At 40.6% G+C, this 22,407-nt stretch overlaps 1 protein-coding gene across 2 annotated transcripts in view; it reads right to left on the reverse strand.

Annotated features, from left to right (window-relative positions):
• Positions 1-22,407, reverse strand: part of LOC131910808 (carboxylesterase 1E) — a 59,054-nt gene that overhangs the window by 28,465 nt on the left and 8,182 nt on the right. Inside the window, exon 1 of one of the 2 annotated variants that reach the window (XM_059262686.1) lies at positions 2,515-2,671. The exons of the other annotated variant lie outside the window; for it this stretch is intronic. Coding sequence (XP_059118669.1) covers positions 2,515-2,662 — 148 coding nt within the window. The 5' untranslated portion in view covers positions 2,663-2,671. Of the gene's footprint in view, positions 1-2,514; positions 2,672-22,407 lie in introns of those variants that run through there. 2 annotated transcript variants of the gene reach the window in all.

Below are 22,407 nucleotides of genomic sequence, written 5' to 3' on the forward strand. Positions count from 1 at the left end.
GCAGGGAGAAGGGGCACAGGTTGGTAAAGACAGTGAGTGCTTCAAAGAGGTGAAGGAAGTCTGTACAGATCTCAGTGTTAGTTCAGCGTCAACCCTGCACTGAGACAGAATGGGTAGAAACCAAACTTCTCAGAGTAAAAAGTTTGGCTAAGGTGGGAGTTATGAACAAGGCCACCTACAGTAGTTCCCACTTACACTGTGTTGATTGTGTATGTATTGACATTGTGAGCAATCACTGTGTGCTAGAAACACATTCCAGTTCCTTTAAATTATTTCTCAAAGAAATTTTACTAGTTGCTTGTAAATGTGCCCACTTCACAGAAGAACAACACAAGCTTACAAACAGCTTATGTAACTCTTCACAGGTGGAAATGGGGTGACCAGCAGCAAAGAATGCTCCACTCCTAACCTGGCTCCTTTCCTTGTTATACACTCAGCTCTTGACTTCTCACAGTGTCACACGCATAGAGAGAAGATAAAATCTAAACAGATACTAGGCTGTCAGTGTTCTGGTAGCCAAACACCAGCTCTGGATTCAGGAGCCCCAGATAGATTAAGGTGATGTTAGGAGTACGCATGACTCTATGAATCTCAGTTTCTCAATTGAGATGTCACAGATAAACACGGAGGTCCAATATAGTGGTGTATCAACCATGAATTTAGTCTGTTCGTGTGAAGCTTTGACATATATGACTTTCATGACCCGGTGGGAACTGTGGTTCCTGGGGAGCATAAAACCCAGAGCCCAGCGGCATCATTCATGTCTCACACCGTGGGCTACCATCTTACCTGCCATAGTTACTTACAACCATGCACAAGACAACTAAGACAACCTGTGACCGAGAGTCCCTTGAATTTTTTTCTTTCTGTATTACTTAAAACATTTTTTAAATTTGAATATATTTTGACCATATTCTTCCCCTTTCCCAAGTCCTTGCAGTTCCTCTCCCCTCCCCCTTCCTGCTCAACTTTAAATTTGTTCTCAAAAACAAACAAACAAAAGCTGGGTGGTGGTGGTGGTGGTGCATGCCTTTAATCCCAGCACTCTGGAGGCAGAGGCAGGTGGATCTCTGCAAGGCCAGCCTGCGCTAAAGAGTGAGTTCCAGAAAAGGTACCAAAGCTACACAGAGAAACCCTGTCTCAAAAAAACAAAAGAGAGGAAAAGCAAATGAACAAACAAAAACCCAATACAACAATGAATGCCCCCAAACCAGGAAAACAAGATAGAAGTACACCCAAAAAGGAAAAATAAAATAAAAAACAAAAGACAGCTGCATCAGCATAAAAGCATACACAAAGAACTGTGAAGTACATGATATGTTAGTCCTTGAAATGTGTTAAATCAGTCCTACACCTACTTACACGGCTTCACCCATTCCTACAGAAGAGACTTCCAGGAAGCACCTGTCTGTAGCTTGTCCATCCTTCCACCTCCTACTGACTCTGCTGCTTTCTTTTCTTCACACCCCACCCCGATGATGAACCCTTGCTTTGGGAGCTGAGAATGGCAAAGTATTATTTTACGGGCCATTATCTCTAATGTGATGACCTGACCATACCTCCAATTTCCTATTAATGAGCACCATTTTATTTTATTATAATTTTGGTATGTGTGTATGAATGATGTATGTGTAAGTAAGTATACATTTGCATGCATAAGTGAAGGTGTGTGCATGCTGTGGTGCACGTGTGGCAGTCAGAGGATCACCTTAAGCGTCGTCCCTCACCCACTGCCTTATATGAAATATAGCCCCTTTGTTGTTTGCCATGGTGTATGCTAGACTAGCTGGTCCATGAGCTTCTGGGAATTCTCCTGTCTCCACATCCCATTTTTGCATAGGAAGACTGGGATTACAGATGCATGCTACCACTACTGGCTCTGTGTGGATTCTGGGGATTCAAAATCAAGTGCTTTACCACGTGAGCCAGCTCCTCAGCCCTTACACACTTCATTGTAAATCACCCCCTCATTTATCTCCTGCTCTCCCACTCCTCCTCCAGCCTAAGCCCACCTTAAGCATCCTACAGAGAACCACCTAAGGCACCCTCAAAGTGACCCCACTGGGGAAGGCACTAGAGTCAACACTTCTTCAGGCTAACACAAGTTCACCTAGCAGAGTGCTTTGCCTGAAGACAAATGGTTTGGAAGTACCGAGCCAAGATCCAGATTTTTCTACTAAGCTTCCTTCCATGATCAGGCAAAATGTAGACTGATAATTTAGGAGAAAACAAACAGCTTTCCTAATCCCCTTTGTGATACTTGGAGCTAGCTCATTGCCCTCTGTACCTATCATGTGATTCTGGGTCTCAGAGTGTTTGCCTTTCTCTGACTCAGCGTGTCCACTCCATCCAATAGCTGGTCTGGGCTACTTGTCTGGAGACTGTAGCAGGGCACTTCACAGCTTTACACTATGCTCACCTCTGCCCACCTCTACCAGATATGAACGGTTTGAAATGTGCCCTCAAAACCCCAATATTTGTATTACAAAACAAACAAACAAACAAAAGACTCACCCTCTGCTGCGAAAGCTGCAAGAGTCACCAGGATCAGAGCACAGAGGTACATGGTAGAAAGCTTGGGGGAACAGCAGGGTCTCCAACCTGCGACTGATCCTGTCCCAATCCTGAAGACTTTTGGTAACTTCCTCTCAAACAGTTGCATAATCCCAGGAAAGGACAATCTTTCTATTCCAAAGAGCTCTGCAGGTTTCCCAGGAGATCACTAAACCACTCCCACCCAGCTACACCCAGCCACTCCCACCCAGAGTTCACCTGCTGGCTTTATCTAAATTGTTTGGACTCTCCACTTAGATTGCAGGAGCCCACAAACGGGTCCAACAGCTTCTTGCATAAGCAGCTGCCCCTGTAGCCCTCACCTCAGTGCTCTGTTCTTTCCCAAACCCAGGTACCAGCTCTCCAGACACCTTTAGGTAGGGTGACTTTTTGGTTTGGGGTCCTCACATCAAGCTGGAGGAGTTCAGAGCCCCTCACAGCCACACAGTTGATCCCCAGGGAAGTGAGGACACACCTCTCAGCTTCTGTTGGCTGGTAGAGATTTAAGATCTCATTTTGATAAAAATATTAAATTTCATCATTTTCTTTCAACCTAAGTTATCTTTAGATTCCTGTCAAGCAGTCTAGCCTTCTGTCATGTACTGCCATGGTCGAGGAACTCACAGCCTTTCAGAGGAGAGATTTGGAAATAGGTGTTCTTATATAAGTGAACAACATATTTTTGTTTTTAATAGTTGTAAGTTAGCCTGCATAGCAGTGGGTTTTGTTATGTTGTCTGATGCAGACTTTGTTATTATTGACATTCTTCTTCTTCATCCCTCTGCTCCTGTGAGCTCATCCTTTGCCCACTAACAGTTCCCCTTTGTACTTCATGTTTCTTTTCTCTCTCATCTCTCCTTCTTTCATGGATTCTATATTTCATGACCAATTGACAATGTATATACTAAAATATAAACATTAAAATCTAAAAAATCTTTTTGAGTCTAGTTTGTTTTACTTAAAATGGTCTTCATTTCTATCTGCTGTTACTGAAAATGTTATGATTTCATTCTTTTTATATTAGATAAAATTCCCTTATGTAAATGTACCTCACTTTCTTCATCCAAATGTCTATTATCTAGGCTGGCTCATTTCTTAGCAATTGTGAGAACTATAGAAATAAACATGGATTATTGGTATCACATTGGTAGGATTTATACTCTTTGGGGCATACATCTGGGGCAGTTTAGTTGGGTCATACAGAAGTTCTATTTTTAAACTTTTGAGGACGTTCTATTTTCATTTCCATAGCTGCTATATCAATACACTCCCACTAACAGTGAATAATGATTTGTCCTTCCAAACAACTCACCCATAGTCATTGTCATGTGCTTAATTTCTGTTCCATACAACAGACAAGGAGGGAACACTACCAAACTCATTCTATGAAGTTATATGACCTTGACACCCAAAACACGTAAGGAGACAATAACAAAACAATAGACTGATCTAGTTATTGCCACAGATATAAAACTCTCAATAAAACATTTATAACTGAATTCGACAATACATTAAAGGGCTGGAGAGATGGCTCAGCAGTTAAGAACATTTGTTGTTCTTGCAGAGGACCTGGGTTTGGTTCCCAGCACTCACCTCATGTCTCACAACCATGTGTAAGTCAGGCTCCAGGGGATCTGATGCACTCTTCTGATCTCAGGTATGAGGTATGCATGTGATACACATATGTACACAGAGGCAGCACATTCATACACATAAGGTAAAATGAATTTAAAAAGAAAATAAAAAGAATTTTTGGTTTTTTTGTTTGTTTTTACATCCCAATCAAAAGTTCCCTTCCCTCTCCTTCCCAAGTTCTCTCCCCTCCTCCCCATCTACTACTCCTCTACTGTTTCTCTTTAGATACAGGCAGGCCTCCCATGGATATCAGTCAGCCAGGTATATCAAGTAGCAGTGAGATTGGGTACCTCCTCTCCTATTAAGGCTGGATGAGACAATCCAGTAGGAGGAATGGGTCTCAAAAGCAGGTAACACACTAAGAGACAGTCCTGCTCTCATTGTTAGGAATCTCACACAATGACCAAGTTACACAACTGTAACATATTTGCAGAGGGCCTGGGTCAGTCCCATGCAGGATCCCTCGTTATTTGAGATTCCATCTTACACCTGTCAGAATGGCTAAGATAAAAAACACAAGTGATAGCTCATGCTGGAGAGGATGTAGAGCAAGGGGAACACTCCTTCACTGCTGGTGGAGTGCAAACTTGTACAGCCACTTTGGAAATCAATATGGTGGTTTCTCAGAAAACTGGGAATCAATCTACCTCAAGACCCAGCTATACTACTTCCGGGAATATACCCAAAGGACACCCCACCATACAGCAAGGACACCTGAACTATATTCATAGCAGCTTTATTTGTAATAGCCAGAAAGTGGAAACAACCTAGATGTCCTCCAACCAAAGAATAAATAAAGAAAATGTGGTACATTTATACAGTGGAGTGTTACTCAGCTGTTAAAAACAATGACATCAGGAAATTTGCTGGTAAATGGGCTGAACTAGACAAACTCATTTTGAGTGAAGTAACACAGATCCAGAAACACAAACATGCTATGTATTCACTCATAAGTTGATATTAGCTATAAAGTAAAGGAGATCCATGCTACAACCCACAGACCCACATAAATTGATATGCTTACCCAAACTGTCATCAGAGGCTTCACTCAGCAACTGATGGAAACATGTAGAGACCCACAGTCAAATATTAAACAGATCTCAGGGAATCCTACAGAAGAGGAAGAAGAAGGATCTTAAGACCCAGTGGTGCCAAGGACATGGTAAGAATACCCACAGAACCAACTAACCTGGGTTCATAGGGGCTCTCAAAAGATTTGTGTGTGTGTGAAAGAGAGAGGGAGGGGAGAGGGAGAGTGGAGAGAAAGAAAGGAAGAGAGAGAAAGAGATGGAGAGAGAGAGAGGAAGAGGGAGAGAAAAAGAGAGAGAAAGAGAAAACATGAAATTGGGTGGATAGAAAGGTGAAGAAGAGCTGAGAGGAACTTATAGAGGGAAAAGCATCAAAATATATGGTATGAAAAAGACCGAATAGTTAAAAGATAAACTTTTAAAAACAATTTAAAAGGAATACATTAACCAAATTGGTTTTATCTCAGAGATGCAAGGTTACTTCAGCATATTCAAATCAATAAATGTAACACAAAATGTAAATAAATTAAAGGTAGGTGCAAACAACAACAACAACAACGACGAACAAAAAGGAAGTTCAAGACTGTAAGTCCTGGAGAAACTAAGAATAGAAGGGGTGTTTTTCCTGACCCCATCTCAGTGAGTTAGAGTTGGTATATAGAAAACTGCGGAGCTGTATATGTTGGTTTCATGTTCTACAACTTTGATGAAAGTATTTATTAGATCTAAGAGTTTTCTAATGAAGATTTAAGTACATCTCCCAAGGAAGCAAAAAGGCCTCTATGATAAAAAAAAAAATAAAGAATAAAACTGAAGAAGATGCTAGAAAATAGAGATCCATCCAGTGTTACAGCTGCTTTGGGAGAATTTTCATTAGCTTCATTGAAGATAAGCATTGATTCCAACATGACTCAGCAATTCCAGTTCTAGGGGACTGAAAACATGGGCCATAGAAAAATTGGTACACATAACAACCTTATTCATAATGGCCAAAAAAGGGAAAGCTCAAAGTCTATCAACCAATGAATCAATTAGTTGACAGTCCACAGTACAGAATACTACTGAGCCATAAAAACATGCTACAGTGTAGAAGAATCTAAAAACATGTTAAATGAAAGAAGCCAGACATGAAAGTCGAAGGCTGTGTGTGATTCTATTTAAATGAAATGTCCAAAAAAAATCCATCTTTGCATTCATTTGCAAATATTTCTTGAGAATATACAGTGTGTCAAACCCTGTGCCTGGGGTTTTGTAGGTAGGACATCAGTGCTCAGAATAACCCCATGATTCATGTTAGTGGATCCAAGGCTCAATGTGGCTGAGGGACTGCCCAAGAGAACACATCATGTAAGATGAACAACTGATAATGGAGAAAACCCTATGATCATAGAACCATATCCTCAACCACTATGCCATGGTGTCAATGTTTGGGAGAAACCACATTTGCGGGGTGGTGAGCACATGTATTACTGAACTTTGAGACAGCTTGGGTATCTCCTCCTATGACCTCCATAACCCTTCCTCAATAAACATCTGCCTAGCCTTTCTACTGATCTCTTCTGTATCCTTCAGGCTCACAGTAGGGATGGGCAATGGATGTTGTGTGGGTCTATCAGGAGGGTAGGTGGATAGACAGGAGCTCTAGTCCATGAAGAGGCAATGACTAGGTGACAGGAGAGCCCTCAATATTCCTGTTCTCTGTCTCCCAGCATAGACATTTCTGGGGAAACCTTCAGGAGCCAGGATTCATCTGGCTCAGTCTTTCACATACTTAACTGGAAATATTAAATTAGTTCATGACAATGGGGTAGGACTGACAACCAGTGCCAGGTTGTCTTCAGGCTAGTGCAGTGAGGAGATAGCTCAGCCTTCTCCATACCAGCCTTTCCCTACAACCAACCAGGAGCAATGACTCAGGCTCTAAGGAACAAGAGAGAAGGACCCTGATTTCCTCATCTGTGTCTGGAGAATAGATACTCTATGATCTACAATAATGTTTTTTACTTCCTGTGAGCAAGAACTAAATGTCTGTTTCAGCCATTAAAACTTTGGGGGCAGTTAACTCAACAAAAGCAGATAGAACACAAAAGGTTTGTGAACAATACCATAGTGAACTTTGTCAATGTGGTCTCTAGTCTCTTCCCTAGGCACAAATACAAATCTCACAGCCCCTTTCCTAGAACTTGGAATGAGAAGCTGTGGTAGATGCTGTCAGTGATTGGCTGGCACCCTGAGGCCATATAATTCCATGACTCTCAGATGACTTCCACCTGCCAGGAACTCAACCCCTTTTGAGGGGTTTCCTACTGGAGTAGCTCTCAGCCAGTGACAGCTTGGAATTGGAGTATAGACTTCCATTCCCCCCACCTTGGCTACAGTAATTGAAATTACATGCTCTTTCCCCTGAATTTTCTGCCAGCATTAACTCTGGTTATCCACTAGGCTAACCAATATCATAAGTAACTCTTTCTCTGTCTCTTGTTATTATTCATTATTATCCCCACCACTGCCCCTCTTTCAAAATAGACTTGTACATGAAGGCTTATCTCAAAGGTGCCTTTGGAGAAACTCAAAGTAAGACAGCGAGTCTATGGTACCTCAGTTAATTCACCCTTGTATTTGATATGAATGAAAGTATCACTTAGAATTTACATGCTGAAGTTTTTCCCCAAATATTATAATGTGGCTGTAATTGGATATCAACCCTTTAAAATAGTTATAATAATAACATGGGGCTTTAAGATGGAGCCTACTCCAAATGTGACGGGTGCTATTGTAAGAGAAAATGTGAACACAAAAGACATCAAGGGTAAGTGTGTATAGGAGGCCCACCATGTGTGGAGGCAAGGGAAAGGAAAGGCAGTCTACTCTATCCAAGAAAATCCAAATTGAACAAAAACCAACCCTGTTTGCCTCTTGATCATGGACAGCCAGCCTCCAGAAATGTAAGGAAATCAGTGTCTCTTTTGTACCCACCCAGTCTGTAATGTATCTCTCTGGCAGCCCAGTAGAAAAATGTGAGACCTGTTTAGTGGAAACTAAGGGTGAGCCATGAGAAGGAGATGCTTAACATCCCACAGAAACTCCAGCTCAAAGGCAGGAACATAACCAGAGACAGTTAACTTTCACTCTGTGGTGGCTGCTAGCCACTTCTCTTTCTTAATATACTAGAAAGATGTCCTAACAGCCAGCCTTATCATAAGAAAAATACATGGATATTGTAAACAATTACAGCCTCAGTTCAAATGGCCAACGGGGGAGGGCGGGGGCTGAAGGCTTAGGAGAGGTGGCTGGAAAAGGCAGAATGTGTTCTTCTCACCAAGGTCATTTGACAAGTCTACTCTTGTCCTGATTAGACCAATGTCAACACGATAAATAGAGCTGGGTCCCAACACCCAAATAGCCCACCACAATCCCAGGAGTCACGAGTTCTTCCCCAAGACTGAAGTTTTGCCTGCAATGACATTTCTGGAGACCCCAAATGTAAAAAGGAATCCCCGTTAGCACTCATGTGCTGACTGGCAAGGTGTTGAGCCTTATACTGAGGGCAAGGACTTGGTAGCAGAATTAGAATCAGTTCAAGAGAATGATCTACCCTGAAAAATATTGACCAGATTGTAGGGTCTTCCCTTTTATCAGGAAAGACATTTGGTCTTTAGAGAAAAGTTAAAGTTCCCTCCCCTATCTCTGCCCCAATGGAGTAATGCCAGTGTTGTCCTAAGAAGTCAGGACAGTGTCCAATTGTTTAGCAACACACACATACATTTATTATGCCTTTACCATAGCTGGCTGGCCTTTAAAACCTGGCAAACATCCCTGGCATTTAGGTCATGAAAACTATCTTGAACTTTTTAAAGGAAACATAAAATGTAGGAATGGATTATGTTCAACACATGTTCAATTTCAGCCCCATTTGAGACTCAAGCCAAGGGAAGGGGCCACATCTAAAACTTGCCTGCTTCTGGCAGCAGCTTCTGATGGTGTTCCTGCTTTCTGGTGATTTTGCAGAAGTGGTCAGTGAAGCTCTATCTACAAAACCCCACACAGACCTTAGAGCTGCCCAATAAGTCCAATGTGTCTGGAGGGACTCGTCTCTTTTTGTGTTTGTGTTAGCAGATTAGGTTTTGTCATCTTGTATTTTTCTATGTAGAAAGCAAGATCCTAAGAGATGACCTCAAGTCCTAAGAAGCTGACAGGACATGGCAGCATGGATGTCTCTGGAGGCTTCCAACAACCCCCAACAGGCCAGCTCATACTCATTAATTTAAATGGTTGTAAAAACTGGACATGTTAAAACAGGCTTTATACAAAAGCAAGCAATCCACCACGGAGCTTTCCCAGCACTGTCTGTTAGTCCTGCGACTACTTAGGGGTGGATTGGGGTGGAGAATACTTCACAGGCTTGGACTCCACCACTTACTTTTGTTAATTTATTCTGGAAGGGTTTAAATCAAGGGTGGTTCCAGATGAGAAACCGTTTCTCACGCTCTATGGCTCACCATGCATAGAATCTAAATCGGCTTCCAATGCACTCTCAGCACGCACTAAAGATTTTAAACTGTGTGTGTATTTATTTTAATGCCATCTTGCCTCTATTTTGTGAAAGTTGTCAGAATCTGAATGAAATCCCGATGTGAAGCCTTAGCCATACACAATAATAAAAGGCTTGGAGATGTGGGAAAGGATATTGTGTCTCTCAGGCTGCCAACTGACGACTCCACCTTGGACTAGAGCCACCCTAGCCATTGACCTTGGGACTCTGCTGTGGACTTTTGTAGTCAAGGATTTCTAGTTCAAAGAGTTTAATAATCCTCTGGCTGCCTTTAAGCGTCTGTATTCTAGCAACCAAAGATGTACATGCCTTACAGCATATCTGCTCCTCAGTTAATTTTCTCTTTTTTCCCATGTAAATACTAGTACCTTTCCTTTCTCTCTCAGGTAATCCCCATTTCTACATACCACTTACATCATTAGTTTTGTTTAAATGCATTACATGTTTTTACTTCAACAAATTTATTCAAAAGGAGGCTTTTATGTACATTTATGAATGGAGAGATGTGTTAACATGAAATAAATTCAAGGTAAACATCCATAACGTGTCACTATATTTTATAAGGGTAAAATAATAGCAAAAATAAAGAGAAACTATGATATATGATAAACCGTCTGATTTATAATAGTGTATTATGAAAATTAAGTCACCCAATGTGGATATTGATTAATGATGGTTATTCAGTAACTGCAGAGTCTCCTTTGATTTTCTATCTTCAACCTCAGAACTTCAAAAGGATTCCATGCAGACTTTGACCTGGGGTCAATATCTGTGTGTTTCACATATGTTTTTGTAAGTCAATCATTGAAGTTGAAAAGAAGGGGGCTTTACAGCCGTCTCTCTCAGGACGTAGGTACCCCATGAAGGGGATCCATCTTTAGAAGATCAGGACAATGATTAAGTAGATCAAGATGAGAACTGTTCTGGTTTCATTTCTTAATTTATATATACGGTGTTCTTCTTGCATGTATGCCTGCAAGCCAGAAGAGGGCACCAGATCTCATTACGGATGGTTGATTGCCACCATATGGTTGCTGCTGGGAATTGAACTCAGGACCTTTGGAACAGCAGCCAGTGCTCTTAACGGCTGAGCCATCTCTCCAGTCCCCTAGTTTCATTTCTTCTGCTGTGATAAAACACCATGATTGAAAGCAACTCGGGGAAAAAAGGGTTTATTTCATCTTACACTTTAGAGTCCATCGTGAAGGAAAGTCAGGGCAAGAGCTTAAGGCAGGATCCTAGAGGCAGGAATTGAAGCAGAGCCCATGGTGTAACAATGCTTACTGGCTTGCCCTCCATGGTTTGCTCAGCCTGCTTTCTTCTACAACTCAGGATCACCCACCCAAGGGTGGTACTGCTCACAGTGGTCTGGCCTTCCTACATCAAACATTTATCAAGATCTGACAGAGACAGTTCTTTAGTTGAGATTACCTCTTTCCAGATGAGTTGGGGGTTTATGTCAAGTTGATAAAACCCAATCAGCACAGGAGACACAAAAGCAATTTGTTAATGGCACCATCCAGGGTGCCTTAGCAGACAATGTCTACTGGCATCTACACCAACCTTCTTGTTGATGTTTGTGGTTAAGAGACTTTGCAGGATCATCCTATCTCAAAAGGGAAAGAAAGGTGGCTCTTTCTTAGAAGAACTGGCAGGATAGTCTCTCATTAAAGCAAAGTTATTAGTGGCCTTGCTGTCCAGCATGGATAAAATTTCCACCCACTGTTTGTGTCCTTCCTCCCTTTGAAAGATGTGTGTGTGTGCATGCGCGTGTGTGGGATGTGTGTGCGAGTGTGTGAGTGTGTGTGTGTGTGTGTGTGTGTGGTGTGTGTGTGTGTGTGTGTGTGTGTGTGTGTGTTTTGCTGGGATAGATTCCAGGGTCTCATTCATTTTAATCAAGTGCTTGATCACTTAGCTACCAGCCCCAGAAAGACACTCTTGATTTAGAGCCAGATTTTTTTAGAAGCATAAATATTTATTTGTAACAAAGGAGTTTGTGTACAGTGTTGAAAATCTACAACTTCTTATTAAATTCACATTTGCACTTCACTTTTTTAAATGAACATTTATAATCGATGTTGTATTTACATATCTATATCAGTATAGAGCCAGTTTTAATCACTCTCTCCAGATGGCTTCACCTGCCATGTTCATAATGCCAACCCAGCGCTGGAGGTACAGCACAGAAGTGGTCACTCTGCTTCCCTCTTTTTCAACCTGTTCTGGACCTTCTTAGGTCTTCAGCTACAAGGGATACTCTGAGGCCATAGGCAGAGGCTAGGGGTCTGGCATTGGAGAAATGCTCTTGCAGAGAAGAGCGGATGTCATTTGAGATTCCTACAAAGGAGATGAAGCTGCACTTACATATGGCCTCCTTCAAGAGACAGACCTGCTGTGTTCATTGTCCTAATTTTGTCCCAAGCATTCTAGTCCCTCTTAGGAAAAGGGAAGAGAAAACTTAGGCTGTATGACTCTCTGCTCACCTGTGCGTTTGCGTCTGTGAAATCTGCTGTCATTCAAGAATGTACTAGAGACAAAATAATACCCTGAAGTTAGATTTTTGAGTTAGAGAATCCATCCACATCTCAGCCCCATCTCTAACTCACCATTCGAGACAGGAAACCATCCCACAGTTTGATGTCAACTCTCAGTCACGCTCTGAGGTAGGCAGCGCACTGAGACTTCAGTCTTCACTTCAGGTCACCCTAGGAGCTCAAGGGGTCAACTGAGAATCAGTTCCACAGCCAGTCTCCAAGCATCTTTTGTTCCTCTCTACAACCCTCATTATATAACACCTAAGGTCATTACACCAGGCCACCTTGGTCCCCCACGTTTGTGCTGATTTTCCGTCTTCCCTTTATTCCTCTTTGTCTTTATTTTACCTTTCCCAAAGTACATAAACTGCCTTGATTTACAAAGTTCTGGTGGCTCAACTTTCTGAGAAATGAGATTGTTCTACATTATCTTAGTAAAAATGTTCATCTGGATGGCAGCTGCAGCTGCAGACAGGACTCAACACTCAGTAGATATGCCAGAACCTGTTGGCCTGAACAACAGTCTAGAAGTGGAACATGGATGCCTCCACTCTACAATGACTTAGTCTTCCTTGAATACTGCAAACACTTCCACTGAAAGTGTAAAGGTGGCCTCAATCAACAAGAACAGTAACAAACATCCGTTATCTTAGCTAAGAAATCTAACCCTAGACAGGCAGGTCTTGGTGTAAGAACACAAGAAAGATAAAAACACCAAGACAACTTGTGACCTCCAAAAATTACCAGTCCTCTAGTAACAGCTCCCAATGGAAATAACCTAGACAAAATTTTAGATACACAATTAAAAGAACATTGATAAAGATGATTCAAAGGGAAATCAATCTATAACAGAACATAATAAACTGAATAAGAAAGTTGATTAACTTTCTTATTATGTAACTCAATAAAGAGAGAAAAAACACTAAAGAAAATCAAATAAAAACAATAATGGAAAATGAAAAAATATAGTAACATGGTCAAATAATTTCATTGGAAATTCTCATCAATAGAATGGATCATGTGGAGGATATATTTATCAGGGCTTAGAGACATGAGAGAGTAATTGGATTATTTAAAGGCCAGTGTCCAATTTAGAAAGTATATGAACAGACCATGTCATGTCTATGGGACACCATGCAAAGGCAAAAATTATATTTTATGGGCATAGAAGAAGGAGAATAGTTTCATGCTGTTAAAATAGAAAATATTTTCAATAAAATCATAGAAAAAATGTTTCCCTAATCTTGAGAAACTGATTCCCATCCTGACACAAGAGGCACACAAAATGCCAAATAAATAGGATCAGAAAAAACCTCCCTAGCAATTAAGGAGATGTAAATCAAAACAACTTTGCTATTTCATCTTACCCCAGTCAGAATGACAAAAATCTATGGAACAACTGACAACAAATGCTGGAGGGGATGTGGGGGACTGGTGTGTGTGGGACCCTCATTCACTGTTGGTGTGATTGCAAGCTGGTGTAGCAACTATGGAAATCAGTGAGGAGAATTCTCCAGAAGCTAAAAGTAAATCTACCGTATGACTCAGCTATACCACTCACTGGCATGTGCCCAAAGAACTCAATATCGTACTTCAAAAATACTTGCTCAGCCATGTTCGTTGCTGCTTGACTCACAATAGCTAGGAAACGGAAACAACCTAAGTGTCCTTCAACTGACAAATGGATGCTGAAAATGTCGTACAGTATGGAACACTATTCAGCTGTAAAGAAAAATTAATTCATGAATTTTGCAGGTAAATGGTTGGAACTAGATCATATTGAATAAGGTAACCTAGACCCAGAAAGGCAAATGTCACATGTTTTCTCTCATTGGAGGTTCCTAGCTCCAAATCTTCCAATGTGCATACATAGCCTGTATAAACTATAGAAAGCAGGAAAGTACAATGGGACCACTGTCAGGATAGAGGGCTGGAGAGCAATTGAGAGGGGAATAGCAGAATACAAGTGATCTGTTAGGGGAAATGGGAAAATGGTGGTGCTCCTTAGGGAGGAGGAGAGAGGTAAATACAGAAGTGGGAAGAGGGTAAAGGAGAATGTTAGAATGGTAGAATATAGTGATGTGATAGGGGAAATGGGAAAATGAGGGCTCCTAGGGAATGTGGAGGGAGAGGTAAATACAGGAGAAGGGAGGGAGGTAAAATAGTGGCATGGATGGCAAAAAGGCCACAAGGAATCATACAACTATTTATATTAAAACAACCTATAATGCACATACTTCAGTGTATAAATATACACATAAATAGTTTTAATGAACTTTTCTCATCTGGGCTGATGACATTACTTCCAAGAACCAAAGACCAGCTAACAGAAATCCCAATGCCAGGCAGCAGAAGCCCTCTTTGGAGTTGTCCAGGGCAGTCTAAGAGAGTTCCCAAACATGCAGCCTATTACTATTGCCATTTGTTGGTCCCTAGAGGTAGACGTAAGTCTCTATTGCAGAAGACACCACGCACTTCAGAAACAAGGCCCAGAAACTTCTGAACTGGAACTGATCTGTGTGCCTCTTCCCTGAGGACTAGTTTTCATAGTACCAGAAGGTGCCATACAAGCTTCCAAAGGAGGGAAGTAATCAACAGTCCTATCCAGATATGATGCCTATGAGTCACATCAACAAACAGCATGGCACTACAACCCCAAGAGTCCAGTAGTGGCATATATACCTTGGCAGCAACCAACAACTCTCTAATTGGATTTAATACATGCTCAACCAGAGGGAGACAATGCCTGGTACTAGATAACTACTCAGTACTAGTTGTGTTTTTTTTGAGGAGAATCTACAACCACCAATTTACTAAATTATCATAACCACTAACAACACTCTCTGAACATTTGTCCTTATACCCACAGATAAGTGTAGGCTTTACCCCTCACCAAATTAATGTCTCTTTGCAATAGATGGAGACCACAACAGAAAATCACAACCCATCAAAATACAGAGTTGTAAAGACCTGTCCCAGCAGATACATCTACACAACACTCCCATACATCTAAAGAAGCTATAAATTTGAAAAAGAAATAGGTGGAATACAAGAAGGGGTTTAGAGGGAGGACAGGGGAGTGAGAAATAAGGCAATTATAATCTCAAAAAATAAAGTTATTTCAAAAATTAAATCTCTTTAATTCATCCATTTTGGAAAAAGTTCTGTGAGCTGGTAAAATGTTGGATGTTCTGCAGCTTTGGGGTTGACTGTGCTATAAACTTAAGCCCATTTGGTGCATATTTACTTCTTTTTAAAAAATGTGGACACGTGTAGTATTAACTTCCCTTTTAGTACTACTTTTCTTCTATTGCAAATGTCTTGTATGCTGTATTTCTATTTTCATGCTATTGTAATCCCTTCCTCAACCTCCAAATTCTCCAGTGAACATCTGATCACTCCAAAGTGTACTGTTCATTCTTCTGGTGTACTTTGTTTTCTTTTATATGATTAATTTATAGTTTTATTTTATTATGGTCTGATAATAAATTAATTTTTTGAGTTTACTAAGATTTGCTTTATTGTTTAAAATATGATCTATTTTGGAAAAATATATAAGCTGATAAAATGAATGTTAATGCTGCATTTTTGCATAGAATATTATGCAAATTTCTATGAACTCAATATGATGTATAATGTAATTTAATTCTACTATTTATGGACTCTTTTGATGATAACTTACTGGTAAGAACTATTGAATCACCCATGTATTGTTACAGTGTTGATGCCCCTGACAATACTGCTATTGTGTTGGTACTCCAATATTCTGTGAACAAGTATCTGCAATCATTGTATTTTTGTGACGGGTTTCTGTCTTAATATGTCTTTGTTTCTTCTGGCTCATTTTGCCTTGAAGTCTGTTGAGTTAGGTATGACTATAATTTCGTTTGCTTGCTTTCAGATTCGATTTGCTTGGACAATCACTTCCCAACTTTTCCTCTATGCTGTGGATATCTGGCACAGTGAGGTGAGTTTCTTGCAAGCAGCAACAAATTGTTGGATCCACTTTTAAAAACACAATCAGCTAATGTGTGTCTTTTAATTGGAGAATTAAGACTGTTTACACCCAGGGCTGTTTGTAAGCAGTCTGCACGGGTTCTGCTGTTTTGCTTTTTCTTCTAGTTGTTTTGAGTGGTCTATGTCTGTTTCTTTCTCTTCTATTCACGAAGAGGTTTGACTACTCACTGATTTAACAATCATTTTTCTTGATTTTCATTTGCTCATCATCTCTTCCAATGTAGTTTAGTCTTCATCCTGTTGTCAGGATTGATTTCATCTGACTTCTGTAGTGCTACTTTACTGCTTACAATTTCCTGTAAGTTATGTATGTTTTAGAGATATGTAACTAAAAATGGTCTCAAAAATAAACAAAGAAGTAGGACAAAATAAATATGCAAAAGACCAAACTTACATACAGTTGGAATAAATGAAGGATGTCAGATACAGGTTAAAGTATACAAAGCTAAATGAGTAAGATAATAATGACAAAATCCCTGAATCTTGGGAAATACATGGACATCCACATAAAGAGAGAGGTATTTATAACTCTAAATAGACAGGAGCAGAAGAAGAAACCCTCCACAGCACATTATAGTTAAATTTCCGAAGTACAAATCACAGAAAGAATGCTTTGAAATGCAGGAGATATGAGGGCAAATCCATAAATAGAAATCTATTATACCAATAGATTTCTCAGCAGAAAGTAAAAATTCCTTTCTTCTGGGGGAATGAAACCAATGTGATTATGTTGTATGACCTTTTGAAGTTTGAACTGAGTTTGAATTGCAGTAGTGAAACTAAATCTCTGTATGTAATCATTTTTTAATTAAAAAAATTAAAAGAAAATCTTCAAGACATAAAACTAATATGCAAAAATCAGTAGCTAATCTACAATTAACCCAAGAGTAAGTTTAACCAAAGAAATAAATGAGCTTTACAGAGAAAATCATAAAACAGCCAAGAAAAAAATTTTATGAAGACACTAGAAAATACAGAGACCTCTCATGTTCACAAACAGAGAGAACTGATATTGCTTAAAAGGTTATACCATACAAAACAGGATATACAGATTCAGGGCAATCCCCAAACAAATCCCAGTGACATTATTCACAGATCTACAAAATGTACTCTGAAAAATCATATGAAAACAGAATAGACAGTGAATAGACAGGGAAACTTTAAATAAAGAGAGTAATGCTAGAAGAGTTCAAGCCAGATTTTTAATACACACTACATAACCTTAGTAATTAAACCAGTGTGGTCCTGGCATGCAAACAAATATCTAAAACATAGTGTAATGGAGAAGCCAGAAACAAATTCATGCATCTACAACTGATTGATTAAATTATAGAAAAGACATCATTTTAAATAGGTGGGGCTAAGGAAACTTGAAGATGGATTTGGAGATGAAAACTAGATACCCACTTCTTCCTTGTATGAAAAGCAACTTAAAATTGGGTGGGGTGTAATACTCGAAAGTTTTAACCACAGGAAGGAAACAGGAGAAGCAATTCAAGACTTGGCACAAAGACTTCTTGAATAAAACTCCAATAACTCAGGAAATAACAGCAAGACTTGGAGCATAGGATTATCTACAAGAGCTCTGCACAACAAAGGAGAGGACTAACACAGAAAAGATGTCACTAAGAATACTGGAAAGTTGTTGCCAGCCATTTACCTAAGAGGAGAGTCAATCTGAATTGTCATGGGTAACGCTCATTGTCAACCTGATTGGTTGGACTGAGTAAACCCAAGGAGATTAGTGGAACTTATTTTTGGGTGTTTCTATCAAAGAATTTTCAAAGAGGACTAACTAAGAGGGAATAACACTTCCTAAGTGCAGGTATCAGTATCCCACAAGCTGGGACCCCTGATGAAATACACCAAAAAGGAAGAGCCAAGTATCATGGGCATTCTCTGTGATCCTGACCACCATGGTGTGTGCTGCTCTGCTGGACCCTCTCCTCCATATGATGATGGACCAAGACTTCAGAAACCATGAACAAAAATAAATGCTCTTTCTCCTAAGTTCTTTATTTTATGTATTTATCAAATTGACTGAAATTGTGAGTAAAGGCATCCATACCAGGAACAAGTTTTCATAGGACTGTATTTCACCATAAGGTCTAGAAACCGCTAGAACTGACTTGCTGGAGGAACTTGGTGGAAAGTGGCAATACAAAACAGAGAATTCGTCAGAGTGTTTTTTTCACAGCAACATAAAAATAAGCTAAGACAGAAGTTGGTACCAGGAGAGGGTAGGTATTATTATGATGGACTTGACTGTTTTGTTTTGAGGACATTATTATAAGTGTTTGGAATTTTGATCTGGGAAAAAAGGACACATTGAGTCCTTGGAGCTTAATGGTTTTTTTGTGAAATCTTGGGAGGTAGTAATATGGACAGAAATAGATGATGGGGTGGGCAGCATCCTTAGACTTTTACCTGAGATTACAGCCACTCTCTTGTTTAATACCCTCCAAGCTATTTATAATTCTGCTCCAGCTACATATTGTTTCTGGAGGTGCTAGAATATACAGAAGGTTACCTGGTGTTAGGCCTCCATCTGTACAACTATGGGGAAGTTCTCATTCATGCTGGGGTGGGACTGTTCGGTGATGAAGCTTCTTTGTAAGTAACCAAGTAAGTGACCCATATATAAGCCAAATAAAGTCAACAGCTCACTAAGCTAGAGCTGGGTTGAATTGTTTCTCTGTTCTGTCTTTAATGCCATATCAGTGGCTAATAGATGCTTGTTTATGTCTCCCCAGGGAAGTTTAACAAAACATTATCCCATGCATCCTCCAATGTGCTTGTCTTCCACTAGATTTGAGGGTGAACATCCAGCCAGCCACATGTGGAACAGCTTTTTATAATGGTGCCTTTTTCTTCATCCGTCCCTCTCTGAGGTATGTAGATTCACCTCGAGTGAAAGAAACAAACTCTGATTTGACTCCACCAAATATTTTTTTTCAAATTCTTTACAAGCTGAGGTAATAGGAAAAATATAACCCTTTACTGTCTTTGTACAATATATCCTGTAGATTTACAGCCTGAACAATAAGATGCCTCAGAACTCAACATCTCCCCCCACTGTTGGCCTCTTTGCTGTCTTCTTGTCACTGAGCTCTGTCCAGAAAGCCACTTTATTGTCTTTCAGCCTCTGGGCTGCCTGTGTTGGGGCTCCAATCTGCAGGTACCCTTCCTTCTGGTTGTACTCTGGCCAATGGTGCAGCCCTTCCCCATTAGGGTTCCTGCAAATAGAATAGAAATAATTTCAGCAGATCAGTCATTATGTCTTTATAGTGCTCTGAGATTTGCAAGGATGCTCTGAGATTTTCAAGGATTCTCCAGCTTATCGCAGCCTGTAACCTTCCTTCCTGGGACAGTCTGTTACTTGTTGTAAAATTGTTACTGGGAAGTAGATCATTTTGTGACTAATTTTGATAATGTGATTCAGAAGAAATTTTAACTGGTTTGAGAAGAAATTTGGAAATGTTTGGAAAACTGTTCTGTTGAAACCCAGAGGGCAGTGAGTGGGGTTTATGGGGGATACAGGTGGGTACTAACAGAAAAGAGGACAGTAGCCAAGCTCATGATGGTTCAGATGGAAATGAGGACTTTATTAGGAACCAGATTAAAGATTATCTGTGTTTGGATTTGTTCATCATCTGTTGAGCATTGACAAGTTCACACTGACGTGTGACGTCATTAGCTCCTGCTCAGATTGTTTTCTGGCCCCTGCAAACAACTGTGCCCATGTTTGCAGGCATGGAGGTGCCCCAAAGCTAATAACGCTTTGGAGAAGCATTTAGTCAGTGAGATGTGGCCCCTGCTGGGTTAATCCAGGGCCCACTTCCTGTGCAGAGAAGCAAACCCTAAGATGCTCTCTCTGCTTGCTGCCCAGAGCTCTGCAGCTGTCAGTTAAGGTGGGCACTGCTGGATAACCTCCTCATCTTCTCCCTGTGTCACTTGCCCATCTTGCTATGGCTATTTATGGGATTACGTACTAAAATAAATTGTAGTTTCTTACAACCACCTACACGTAGAAACAAAACAAGGTATTGTGAACCGTAGGAAATCAGTCTTGGAGGCCTGACCCTCACCAGATTTCACATCTAGCTATACCAAGAAGAGGGCAGGTCAGAGACCCAGCAGGGGAATCTGTGTCCATCTCCTGTAAAACACCTGAGACCACAGGACACTATGACTGTTGATACACCAAATATCACATCTGTAATCAAGCTCAGCAATAGGTCTTTTTTTTCCTGACAGAGTTGTCTGTCCCTCTTAAACACTTCTCAGGCCCCTAGAATCAGATTCTCAGAGATGTTCTGAAATGGACCAGAAAGTGTCCACCTCACTTGGTAAGCAATGGGGTTTCTGCATTCACATAAGAAGCTTTTATTGGTCCCAAAGATCCCAAGCATTCTGCTAAATCCTTCTGGTGCTACCCAGAAAAGACCAAATGCAGAGAGATTCTCTTGCTTTTAATTGATTCGAAGTCATTAGTTTTGATGGTTAGAAGAGAAGTCACCAAAGCTTCAAACACTATTCTGCGGAGGCTACCTCTCCTTGCCTCCTGGAGAAAGAAACTCTCCATTGATAATCTGGGGGAAAGGCAAATTTTCATATTTTCTCCCTGTTCTTTGATGAAAGGATACCTTTTATGTCTTAATAATTAACTTCAGAATAAACCTGGAAAATGCAGTTAAAAAAAAAAAAAGACAGGAGTCCTAAGATTGGGTGCTAAATAACTTCTCTCTAACCTCACAAAGCACAAAACATCCAGTGACCTGCAGATCACAGCTGCCCATGTGTCAAAGAGCAAAGTACTCACAATTGTAATGACCACAGTGCCCACTACCTGCCATGCCTCCTCATAGCTGCCTGCATAAGTCTACATAAGCCACAGCTACCTACAATTGCCTCTAATCCCTATCACTGGTTCTCAGTCTTCCTAATGCTGTGACCCTTTAATACAGTTCCTCATGTTGTGGGGACCCCCAACCATAAAATTAGTTGGTTGTTACTTCATAACTGTATTTTGCTACTGTTATGAGTCTTAATGTTATGAATCTGATATGCAAGATATTTGACCCCCAAGGGGGTTGTGACCCATAGGTTGAGCACTGCTGCTCCGAATGATTGGGCCTTTCCTGACGACAGTTTCCATCTTCCTTTGTTTCTAGCTTTCCAAAGAAATCTTTCCCTGCAACTTGTCCTGCTGCCACCGGGATTTTTCAGTTTCATCAAATGCAAGTTTTTTCCCATGGTGTTTGTAAAGTAGAAAAAGCAGAAAACTGGGAGCTGAGCTCCACACCCAAGTACTTTTTCAGCTAATATATTAGTTTGTGTTTTAGGGGAAAGATTCACCTTCATTTCTCCACCAATTCCCGTGATTCCTCAAACTCTTACAAGAATGGAGTAGGCCTGCCACAGGAGGGAAGCAGCCATCTTCTGATCCAATTCGCCTTCAGAGACCAGAAAGCTCATCAACTGTTAAAAATTAGTTAACATGGCTTTCTCAGCACCGTTAGGACGGGGCAGGTGATGGACACTCAGAAGCCTGCCTGGGGCCATTTGCCCTGGGCGAATAGAAGACACCATGGGTGTCATTATAGTGATCAAGTAGATGGTGGGGTGTGGGAGAGAGAGAGATGTAGAATGCCTCATGTCCCGTGGAGAGAGGAAGGTCTGAAGAGGCGAAGGCGGTAAGGAACAAGTGTTGTAGGAATCTAGGAGAGTCACTGTATCTAGGTAAACGTTAGTTGAATAGTTGTTTTCTAGAAGTACTCTGACCTTGAGGAATCATTGTGAAAAACAGTGATTGTTTTCTGTGATTTATAGGATTGTTTTTCTGAAGGGGTGTTACAGCCTTTGCATGACTTTGGTCACAAGACACTTCTGGCACACCTGAGGCTCTTGGATTACTGTGTCCTGCAAATGGTGCACAATAAGGACTAAAGTAGCATGGGCATGTGATGCTTTCCTTTAGAGAAACACATGAATTAGAATAGGGACCCTGGTATGAGGAAATACTTTACCTGAAAAACAACTTTGTGTAACAATCAATAAATATACCTTTGTACAGCTGTTCCAGGTT

The sequence above is a fragment of the Peromyscus eremicus genome, chromosome 5 (assembly GCF_949786415.1).
Source record: "Peromyscus eremicus chromosome 5, PerEre_H2_v1, whole genome shotgun sequence".
Classification (NCBI taxonomy): Eukaryota; Metazoa; Chordata; class Mammalia; order Rodentia; family Cricetidae; genus Peromyscus; species Peromyscus eremicus.